At 34.1% G+C, this 12,224-nt stretch overlaps 1 protein-coding gene across 1 annotated transcript in view; it reads left to right on the forward strand.

The window, feature by feature from the left end:
- The window catches only part of LOC140061181 (otoferlin-like), a 32,405-nt gene that overhangs the window by 4,064 nt on the left and 16,117 nt on the right, over positions 1–12,224 (forward strand). The window contains exons 6-17 of the mRNA XM_072107671.1: positions 445–576; positions 899–961; positions 4,569–4,656; positions 5,083–5,242; positions 5,552–5,738; positions 6,060–6,246; positions 7,209–7,423; positions 9,004–9,139; positions 9,339–9,607; positions 10,777–10,877; positions 11,408–11,504; positions 12,041–12,172. Coding sequence (XP_071963772.1) covers positions 445–576; positions 899–961; positions 4,569–4,656; positions 5,083–5,242; positions 5,552–5,738; positions 6,060–6,246; positions 7,209–7,423; positions 9,004–9,139; positions 9,339–9,607; positions 10,777–10,877; positions 11,408–11,504; positions 12,041–12,172 — 1,767 coding nt within the window. The remainder of the gene's footprint in view (positions 1–444; positions 577–898; positions 962–4,568; positions 4,657–5,082; positions 5,243–5,551; positions 5,739–6,059; positions 6,247–7,208; positions 7,424–9,003; positions 9,140–9,338; positions 9,608–10,776; positions 10,878–11,407; positions 11,505–12,040; positions 12,173–12,224) is intronic.

Consider the following 12,224-nt stretch of genomic DNA (forward strand, 5'->3'; position numbering starts at 1 on the left):
CCATGATGATTATGATGGCTGTGACAAATTACATTGGTGACAATTTTTATCTTGACAACGATGTTTATTGAGTATTTTGATGACATTTACCTGCAGGACAGCAAAAACTGTTGATTATACTGTATATGTGACAATAACTGTCATGTTGGTGACAATGACCTTAAAAATGATGTTGAATTGGTGAAAATCTCTTCAATGGAACGTGTTAAATATATTTGTTGCAAACATTCACATACATATGTATGGAATAAGAAATGAGTTGTAAATGGATCTATTCTTAAACACTATACCTACTATTTTTTCTCTCGGAGCTTAATAGTTAATAGTGTGAATGCAGCTTTAGTGTTTGTAGTAAGTGTAAATCGATTGTTCATGTACTATTGTATCATACAGCCTTAAAACTAACTGCATTAATTGTGTAATATGTGTATTGTTCCCCTCTAGTTTTATGTACATATCTTAGAAGCACGTCAGATTGCTGGTTCAGAAGTCTTCCCCATCGTGTCGGTCCAAGTTGGAAACATTACCAAGTTTACTCACATGAAAGAATCTACCAACTGCCCTTTCTATGATGAGGTAATAACAATTATTTAGAATTATAAATACATTGATTGGAACATATTCCAGGTTTCAACAACAAAATCCTAGAATATAGACTGTAGAATGGATGGGAGTAACCCAGGTGTTTTGGTTCAATGCAGCCCCTGTGAATGTTGATGTTCCTTCTAGCCTCTTGGGCTCCTGTAAATCTTCCTTTTAGCCCCTGGGCTGTTGTAAATGTTTATTTCAGCCCCCTGGGCTCCTGTAAATCTTCCTTTTAGCCTCCTGGAGATGAATCTTTGGATACAAAAACAGCACATACAATCATTTAAATTTATTTATCCATTTGTTTTTGCAGTTGTTTGTGTATGACTTCCATGATTTTGAGTCTACAATTTTCGACAAAGTTATTACATTTAAGGTACGTGATTATCACTTTCTGTGATTATCACGTTCTGTGATTATCACGTTCTGTGATTATCACTTTCTGTGATTATCACTTTCTGTGATTATCACTTTCTGTGATTATCACGTTCTGTGATTATTGTTAAATAGTTTAACCCTTTCCCTGTGCAGCATTAGTCCCACATGTTTACGCAATATTTATGTGTGAAAAAAATGAATTAGATATTTTTGTAATTATTTTTGTGGTGTGAGATGGACAAAGGGTTGGTCTATAGTTGGGAGTGAAAAAAGCTAATTTGCATATTAATGATGTCATGTGACGTCATTACAGCTATTTTTAGTCGATTCAATAATAAAAACTATTTTCTTTTTTTAAATATTCTTATGGAATATGGGTTTCCCTCTGGATATTGATGTAGATATGTATATTAATAAATACAAATTTGTTATCGTTTTATAAACAATTATGCATAAATAAAAGTTTTGGGTCAAAAACGTAGAAAATTTCAATTTTCCAAAAAAATCTCTTATTACTCTAGTAGCTAGATCAACTTTCGTATGCACTTTGAGGTCCAGAAAATTTGACTTCAGAAATTGGTTTAGGGTGGTTAAACAATCATATTTGGCTTGGTTACACATTTTGAAAATGTGGCGAAAGGTCAAAAGGTCAAGGTGAAAGGTCATAAGACCAAACATAAATATGTCCTTAAATCTCAACAACCACTGGTCACAACGAGGTAATTTTGGTCTTAAATTATTCAGAAGGTATACATTTATATTCAGTCTAATGGGACATTTTAGTCAAAAATGACCGAAAATGCCATTTATGACCTTTGACCCACAACCCAGGGCATGTATGTATCTCCGTAACTACCGGTCGTAGACACTTGAATTTGGTTTTAAATTGTTCGAAATATATGTTTTGTTATTTGTTACAAATTTTGAAAAATGTTACAAAAGGTCAAAGGGTCAAGGTCAAGGGTTATTTGAACAAAAAAAAAGGTACTTGTATCTCGGCAACCACTGGTCGCAGCAAGTCAATTTTGGTCTCTAAATGTTCAGAAGGCATGCATTTATATTCCACCTAATGGGGCATTTTAGTCAAAAATGATCAGAAATGCCATTTCTGACCTTTGACCCACATACCAGGGCATCTTCATATATCTGTAAGTACAGGTCAGAGAAACTTAAATTTGGTATCAAATTGTTCGAAATATACATATTTACATTCATTGTAATAGAAAATGTGGTTAAAGGATGAACAGAAATACTATTACTAATGTTTCAAACAAAAAACATATCTACACAACTTATCCTTAGACAGTAATGTTATGCAATAACTGATACTTTAAATTGTTTTAATTTCAAGTACTAGTTATTGCTGTCCCCGAGGACATTTTGATAGAAACGTTAAGCTCAACAGTTCTTTTCAGAATGCTAGAAGTAACTTGCCATATGTATCTGATTAAACGCCCCAGGCATTTATTGTTCAAAAGGGTTTTAGGGGGAAAGGAGGCATCTTTATTTGGGGTATAATATGGTAACATGTATAATCAAATAAATACCACCTAGATGTAAAAAAATACTGCACAATTAATATCAAAAAGTGATAAAATTATGTCAAAATGCTTGGTAAATTGTAGATTATGGTAGTTAACGAAATGTGTTGACGTGATACAATTATTGTGTAAATGCATGTGGCGGGGCATTTATTCCACATGGTGTTCTATTGGAGGGAATGGTGGCGTTTATTTGAAGGAATACTCTAATTTTAATAATTGTATTTCGTTTCTCAACTGATAAAAGGTACTTTACATGATTCGTTTTCCTCTTTATGCTTTTTAACGAAATGTTTCTGTCTTTTAAAATAAAAGTGATAGATTCCATTAAATGGATCTTCTCCTCCAGGTGCCAGTATAATGATATAAAACAATGACACATCATTATCCTGACACGATTGCACTCATAATGGATCTTCATTCTATCATCTATTTGTTTGTAACTACAATTTGACAACAATCTTTCGCATAGTTTTAAATGCCAACACATAGTTTCATTTTACTATTGTACAATATGTCCAGCTTTCCTGAAAACACCCTTGTGTACTGTAGTACATTGTTGTAGTATGATTATATCATGATAAACTTCTGATGCTTTTATTGTCAATGCATTCAGTACCTAAAACATGTCAAAGTTTCTAGTGGTATTGATAATAAATCTCCAGAAATATATATTGTTATTATCTACACTGGGAACAGACGTGTATATGTATAAGTTTTGTCGTTGACATTCAAAACTATTATGCAACAGTGTTACGTAATAATGACAATGACTTGGTCTATTATTGTGGTCTCCGATACCTTTTATTACATGATTGTACTTCCACCAGGATAGAATGAGGTTTAATCCCGTTATTATTCTTATTATATATATATTTTTTTTATATATATATCTGGGGTGCATTTATTTGATTATACATGTTACCATTATTACACCCAACAAAATAAACGCCTTCCCTGAATAAAGGCTTTTATTCGGGTAACTACAGTAAATTACTTCTAGCATTCTCAAAATGTTTGAACGTTCGGAGGTGAACAATACTTTCTAGCATTATTATAAGCAAAAGTACAATTATTACAAACAGTAAAGGATTTGTTTTAATTCCTACAGTATAATGAAATCATTAAGCATCAATTATTGCATAACATTACTGTCTAATGATAAGTTGGGTAGATATGTTTTTCATTTAAAAGATTAGTAATTAATAGTATTTCTGATCATCTTTTATCCAATTTTTCTGTTAGAATGAATGTAAATATGTGTATTTCTAACAATTTGATACTAAATTTAAGTTTCTACGACCTGTACTTACAGAGATAAGAAGATGCCCTGGTATGTATGTCAAAGGTCAGAAATGTCATTTCCGGTCATTTTTTACTAAAATGTTTCATTAGACTGAATATGAATGTATACCTTCTGAACATTTTGAGACCAAAATTTACTCGCTGTGACCAGTGGTTGCCGAGATACAAATACCTATTTGTGTTTATTCATATAACCCCTGGCCTTGACCTTTTGACCTTTTGTAACATTGTTTAAAATGTGTAACAAATAACTAAATGTATATTTCGAACAATTTGAGCCCAAATTCAAGTCTCTACGGCCAATAGTTACGGAGATACAGACATGCCCTGGTTTATGTGTCAAAGGTCAGAAATGGCATTTCCGGTCATTTTCGACTAATATGTTTCATTAGACTGAATATGAATGTATACCTTCGGATCAATTTGAGACCAAAATTACCTCGCTGTGACCAGTGGTTGTCGAGATTTAAGGACATAATGGTGTTTGATCTTATAACCTTTGACCCTGACCTTTTGACCTTTTGCCACATTTTCAAAATGTGTAACCAAGCCAAAAATGATTGTTTGACCACCCTAAACCAATTTCTGAAGTCAAATTCTCTGGACCTCAAAGTGCATACGAAAGTTGATCTAGCTACTAGAGTATATAGAAAAACTAACGATTATTTCAGATTTTTTTTATGTTTTACGATGAAAATTTATTTATTTACACAAAGCAAATATTTTTCTTTACTTCTACAATACTACATCTTTCCACAGGTGATAAATTGTAATAATAAGTATTTGAAGACAGGAAAATTAATTGGACTCTATAAATTGGATGCTAGTGTAGTTTATGAAGAACCAGGTAAGAGCCATAGAGGTATTATAAAACAAGACAGCTAACTAAGTTAGAGTTGACTCTCTAGTTTTATAATACCTCCATGATCTATACATTTTATTAAAATGTATTTAATGCTGATAATTATATATATTGTTTCCAAAAAATGAATGTGCACATATTCCTTTATAACAATTATAAAAGAAGATAAAAATGTTTAGTGAAAATCCTAATAACCACATAAATGCAGTACAAAATGAATAAAAAAAAAAGATATATTACTTTATTTCGACAATAAAAACGTGATAATACAATACAGATAAACATAACAAAACTCATAACGTTGACGGGATTAAACAGAAACAAACTTAATTGCTGTAGAAATCTTCTCTGTCACGGGTGACAAATATAATAATTAAAATCATTTGATTTTTATATAATTTTGGTTTGAAGGTCATGGCTTTTATAAGAAATGGATGATTCTGCTTGACCCAAAGGACATCAGTGGAACAGAGAAAGGTTACTTAAAGGTCAACTTATACATCTTAGGACCAGGAGACCCACTTGTGTCACAAACCACTGAAGCCAAAGATGAAGAAGACGATATTGAAGCGTAAGTCCTTTGCAATGGCCCTATTCAGGGAACAACCATATTCGGGAACACCCATATTTGGGGACACCCATATTTGGGGACACCCATATTCGGGGACACCCATATTCGGGGACACCCATATTCAGGGAACACCCTATTAAGTGGACAGCACCTACTCAGTAAATACCCCTATTCAGAAGACACCCCCATTAAGGGGTCACATGGTTGGGTCCTTAAAGTGTCCCCTAATAAGGCTTCTATTCTATGTATGTATTAAATTATGTAACCACACAATAACATATTAAATTTATATATTTCATTTTTTTAAAGAAATTTACTTGTGCCAATTAATACGTCACCAACAAGACAAGTCGCCCACTACACAATCAAAGTCTACCGGGCAGAAGGCTTGCCGGTCATGGCATCGGACATCCTGGCCAACGTCAAGAAAGTGTTTACTGGGAAGTTCAGTGACCTTGTTGATGCCTTTGTTGAAGTCTCATTTGCAGGTCAAAAGGTTAAAAAAAATTGTTATTTTTACTTAGTTGTTGATTAGTATATAAATAATGAATGTTTAGGAGTTCAATGGTGAGAATATTTCATGGGCTGAAAGATTGCTTGTAAAGAGGTGGAGAGCACACTACAGGTTGGTTTTCCAACACCCCAATAGTTTCTGAATTTGAACATTCAATAGTGCCATTCAATATCACCATTAAGTATTAAACGTTCTGGTTTATTTGATATTTTGTCCCGTTCTATGTTATGTACCAAGCCTTTTTAGGTTTTATAGTATTTACAATTAAAAATCCTATGTATGTTTTAATTTTAATTTTATCAGGGTCGTACATCCGTCAAGAAACATTCTTATGAGCCAGATTGGAATCAAGAGATTGTCTTTACAGACCTCTTTCCGCCACTTTGTAAGAGAATGAAGATCCAAGTTCGGGACAAATACAGCATTGTTGATGATGTCATAGGTACCCACTACATTGATCTATCTAAAGTATCATGGTCAGACGATAAAGGTATGTTTTGATGAATGCTTATAAATGACATGGTACAAAACATAAAATAGTTTTTTACTTCATCAGGTCATCTGGTTCATTAAATTAATACCGCATATGACAGAGTATAGTCCCAGGGAGCCTGTGTATGAAATTTGGAGAACTTTAGTGGGTGGGATTAGGGTAAATTAGTGGGTGGGGTTATACTAAATTAGGGGGTGGGATTATACTAAATTAGGGGGTGGGGTTATACTAAATTAGGGGGTGGGATATTAGACTTAATTAGTGGGTTTGATAATAATAAATTAGAGGGTAGGATTAGAGTAAATTCGGGGGTGGGATTAGACTAAATTAGTGGATGGGATTAAAATAAATTTGGGGATGGGATTAGACTAAATTAGAGGGTGGGATTAGACTAAATTAAGGGTGGCATTATACAATTTAGGGGGTGGGATTAGAATAAACTAACGGGTGGGATTGTACTAAATTAGGTGGTGGGATCATACTAAATTGGGGGGTTGGATTAGAGTAAATTAGCGAGAGGGATTATATTAAATTAGGGGGTGGGATATTAGACTTAATTCATGGTGGGATTAGAGTAGATTAGCGGGTGGGATTAGACTACATTAGTGGTGGGATTAGACTAAATTAGCGGGTTTGATTAAACTAAATTAGCGGGTTTGATTAAACTAAATTAACGGGTTTGATTAGACTAAATTAGCGGGTTTGATTAGACTAAATTAGCGGGTGGGATTAGACTAAATTAGCAGGTGGGATATTAAACTAAATTAGGGGGTGGGATTAGACTAAATTAATGGGTGGGATTAGACTAAATTAGCGGGTTTGATTAGACTAAATTAGCGGGTGGGACTAAATTAAACTTTGGCGATCATGTTGTGCCACAATTCTCTGTCTATTATACTAAAGCTATTAAATGGGCCAACAAAGAAGCCAGTATACATGTTGTATGTGTTTTTTTACAGGGTTCCTACCCATGCTAGGTCCTGCATGGATCAACCTGTATGGTTCAACAAGAGGCTTCAACATGTTTGACACCAACTTTCAACTGAATGACAGTGATATGGAAGGTTGTATGTACCGAGGGCGCTTACTAATTTCAATGGCATGCGAGATGGGGAATCCAAGTGCCGCTAGTACTATACGTGTTGATACATCACCTACTCTTCAAATATCTGAGGTTTGTAGTTTAGTCATCTGATTGGTTATTAACAAAGCCAACTAAAGCTCTGTCTACACTATCAAACTAGTTTGAAAAAAAAGTATGGTGTGGTCAAATATGGTAGTGATATGGCCAAGTATGGTTATTATACTGTATAACATCATCATGTACCAGGCCTTGTCTTTTGAAAATTATAGGTGTGCTACAAATTGCACTCCTTAATACATTCATGGGTGCTGTAGGTGTGCTGTTTGTATTTTGGTGTGTAGAAGTTTACCAAATTTAACACTTTGACTGCCAGAGGTTTTTCCAGTTAGAAACTGCCACCGCCAGCGTTTATAGCCCAATTCGATGTTTTTATCGAAGCTGATTGAAACTATGTATGTGATCTGATTTACATGTAATTTAGACTAAAATAATCAAAAAGATTTTAGCTTTACAATGGTACCAAGAACGATTTTCAAATCGTAATATGTAAATCGTAATAGTAAAATGAAAGTAACCCACTTTTTGAGTTTTTCGTAGTTTTGCGCAAGAAAGTTGAGATATACGCGATTTTGTGCAAGACATCACAATATGAAAATATCGCCCGGTGAGATCAACAAACAACGAAAAATTACTTACACGGCACCGGTAGGCCTATAAAAACAAGTTATCACTATTGAAAAATGTATTATATTTTATAAATCATAAATCTTACATCAATGTTTCGCCAAAATCCACATAGTAAAGACACCAGGCCTAGTTAACTAGGCCTAAAGTTGGTCCAGAACCGTTTTACGACTAGGCCTAGGCTATAGCCTAGTACTACTAGCCTAGCTAGTAAAATGATGATAATATTTATACCATTTCTAAACAAGTTTGTTGCGTGAAACTCGGCCACTTACAGTGAAGCACCAAAACAATTAGGGTATACATACAATAAAAAAATTAAAGACTTCATATTGAAAATTCATCCATTATTTTTTATTCAGATAACAAACAAACATTCCAATCCACATTAACCTTTGTAATGCTTCGGCGGCATAGCTAGCGCGCGACCGATACACAATGCGCCAAACCATCGCTGTACGCGCTACTGTGATGCGCGGTGTATGTTATTTCGACAGGTACCATTTTGACAATCGTTCGTAACCAGATTAGTTTCTTTCAAAAAGTAAAATATTCACGGTCCAGACCGAATATAGTGTCCATATTTATAGTATATACCAATAATTAACCTATCTACCGGATTTCGTAAAAAAACGCGAAAAACGAAGATCTTCGTGTTTGGCAGTCAAGCGTTGTGTTTCCAAAAACGAAGATCTTTGTGTTTGGCAGTCAAAGTGTTAAGAGTGTTGTAAATTGCACTCCTCAATGGCAGTTTAGGAGTGTGTTAGGTGAGTGATCGCACTCGCTCACCTTAAAAGACCAGACCTGATGTTCATATACTGTATGGGCACATCACATTTTTTTGTCACATAAAGTTTGATAGTGTAGACAGAGCTTTAGATTTAGTATGTTTAGGGCCACATAAGGCCAATTCAGACAGCGTCGACAAAACCCTTGGTTGATAAAGGAAGAGATTAGTTATTATTGGTAGTCTTATTCGATTTTAGAATGCAGCTGGTAGGAAAGAGGACTTTTGTTTCTTTGGCTGTATCTTTGATGCCTCGATGATTGACATGGGCGTGTTTGGTAATTACTTTGATAAACGAATGAATGAAGGCAATCTCAGTTTTGAGTTCACCATTGGTAAGTGTTATCAGGACTACACAATTAATACAGAAATTCGGGCCAATTATGGATATAATGGAGTTAATTCTACGGAAATATATATAAAACTATGCAAACTTATGGATGGACGCAAACACACAGATCTACATACCATCTGCCTTCCGTCTGTCTTTTCCACCAATGTCAAAACATAACTTTTGTTGTTTTTTTTTAAAAGGTAATTACGGAAACATAATAGATGGTAAAAATATTCATCTCCTGCCCTATATGGAACCAGACGAGGAGACTGGACTCATGCAAAGAATCGAGGTTGACGAGAACTGCAACTCTTTAACGCAACCAATGCCGCCCGTGCAGATGTCGAAGGGCTACTGCTATATGCCGTACGAAGAGTACAAACAATGTGTACATTTGCGCTTCTCTACGGAAGATCATCGACGGAGGTTTTTTGACGAGAATATTTTGCAGAGAGTTGCTGATGATTTGGTAAGAAGTTATGTTTCATTTTTGATGATAGCATATTATACAACTACTTATTTACAACACTTCTATTACAGAGGAAAATATTTTTTAGCACCCGTATATAACAATAATGATGCATAAGTAGAGTCCTTTGGGACACCGTGGATACTTTACAGTGAAACAAAGAAAAGGCAATACATGTTTTAACACTATGACCAGGCCCATAGCCAGAATGCATCAGAAGGGGACACCAAAATTATTTCTCTCTCGGAGCAATTTCGGTTGTTTTAATCAACTTACAGAGACATTTTTTACCTACTAAAATAGAGTTATGCAGAGAACGGTACACTACAGTATTCTATAATTAATAATTAATTACACGATTTTTGAAGTGGGGCCTTCGATTCTTAAAGGGGGGTTTGCTGGTAAAATAGTGGTTTGCGCAAAAAGTGGGATTCGCCCGAACCCCAAAAACTCCCCCTGGCTACAGGCGTGACAACCAATTCCATTCACCCTTATTAAGGGAACATTTTGTTGGGTTCTACTTTAGTGAACTTAGAGAATTCTTTCACTGTTATTGTGAGTCTTAAACGACATAATCTTTAAGGAAAGACCATGATATATAATAATATAAAAAAGATAAGGCAAACATATACCTTAAGCTCTGTTTACACTATCAAACTATGTTGATATAAAGTTTGCGGTACACCACATGTATTAGTTCTGAAAAGAACTCTTAAGTTTCTCTACGTTTTGAACACTTGAGGACTATCAAAGCATATTGATTGAAATGTGAGAGACTCTTTTCAGAACTAATACACGTGGTGTACCGCAAACTTTTTATCAACATTTGATTTTGCCATGCAAACCTCCAAACTATACTATCTAGTTTGACAAGAAAAGTGTGTATGTCCAAATATGGTAGTGATATGCACAAAATATATAATATACATCATATTTTTGTCACAAATTTGATAATCGAGACAGGGCTTTATAGTAGCAACTTTGCTTCATTTTAGGAATTCAAAGTTCAGTTGTTATTTGAAATTTAAAAAAATTTGGTTTTGTTTTTGTTTCATAAACATATGTACTGACTCTGAAAATTATAATACAGTGTGATAAAAGTTAACTAACCTAACCTTTGACCTTTTACAGTATCATCAGAATATAATATATAGTATTTTCTTTCATAGGAGGAAGATCTTGATAACTGTATATTTCTGCATTCTACTGATCACCCAGATGCAGTATTGTGCTTTAAGAAGATGGTCAAAGATCTGTATAACGAACTGGAGTAAGTGTGAACTGACCTCGAAGATGACCAACAACAACATTGATCCTAAAAACGTGATTAGCTTTGACTAATATCAAGCTAATTATTCTTTAGTTTAGGCCTCCATGATAAACATCTATCATTTGCGACAGATATTCCACAAACTATAGGTTACTGCCCAAATTGGGGAATCTTGTCAAATTCAGAAAAATTACTAATATCTAGTAACTTGGCAAACGTCATTGATATACGCAGCTAACATTTCGGAAAGAATGTGCACTGCCAGATTTGGTATAATTTTAGGCCAAGTAAAAATGCAAAATTCAAATACGCAATTTGTAGAAATTTCGGTCATTTGTATTCAAGAGTTGAAACACGACTCAGTGATATGATGTACCCATATTTGGACATGATGAGGTCACATCACTACCATATTTGGGCATATCACTACCTTATTTGGGAACATCAGTTTAACTAGTTTGATAGTGTAGACAGCTTTAGTTTAGGCTGTCAACAAAAATATGTTTTTAATTTTACTTCTATATTTTCAGTGGACACCAAGGTTTTATGAAGTCAACTAACTCAGCTAAGTTACCAAACAAAAATAAGCTGGATAAGAATATTTATAAGATGACCATTGAGAAAGTAGTAAGTTGAAATACCATACACTAGGTTAACTAAAGACATTATCGCACTGGTCAATATAACCTGCTAACCGGCTAAAAGTCCAATCCTAACGATTGTGATTCATGTTATTGTTAATAACACATATGAGTTAATCGTTGTTGTAACATCACGGTTACATTTTGGAAAAATTTCGGTAAAAATAACTGCGTGAAAATATCCAAGTGTGAACGATGGTCAAATCTTCCGATGACATTCGGCAAAGCTACCATGGTTAAATTTACCATAAGTCCAGTGCGAACAAAGCTTTAGTATAATGTATGCCTCATGGGTCTATCAAATGTAGACAATGTTTTTTTTTTTTTTTTTTTTTTTTTTTTTTTTTTTATTCTGATATAAAATCAATAGGATAAATACACAAAAAAGTACCGAGACGGCAAACTTATTTCCATTGTGGTCCTAAACAAATATAACAGAATAAACAAGGAAAACCACAATTACTTAAACATAAAACACAAACAAATAGCAAATTAAATTTGTTCCCATTAATTTTTTTGTAGAAAAAACTTGCGAAAGAAGTTAAGGAAATGAAATCAAGGAACATACAAACAAACATTGATGGTAATTTGTCGACAGGCAAGTTAAGATGGGCAAAAGGAGTCTTACAACGTTTGCGTACCATAGCTCAATATGTAAGTGAATGCTTTACTACTAAATTCAAACTTTACTTTATTTCAAACATTC

Source organism: Antedon mediterranea, chromosome 10 (genome assembly GCF_964355755.1).
Source record: "Antedon mediterranea chromosome 10, ecAntMedi1.1, whole genome shotgun sequence".
Classification (NCBI taxonomy): Eukaryota; Metazoa; Echinodermata; class Crinoidea; order Comatulida; family Antedonidae; genus Antedon; species Antedon mediterranea.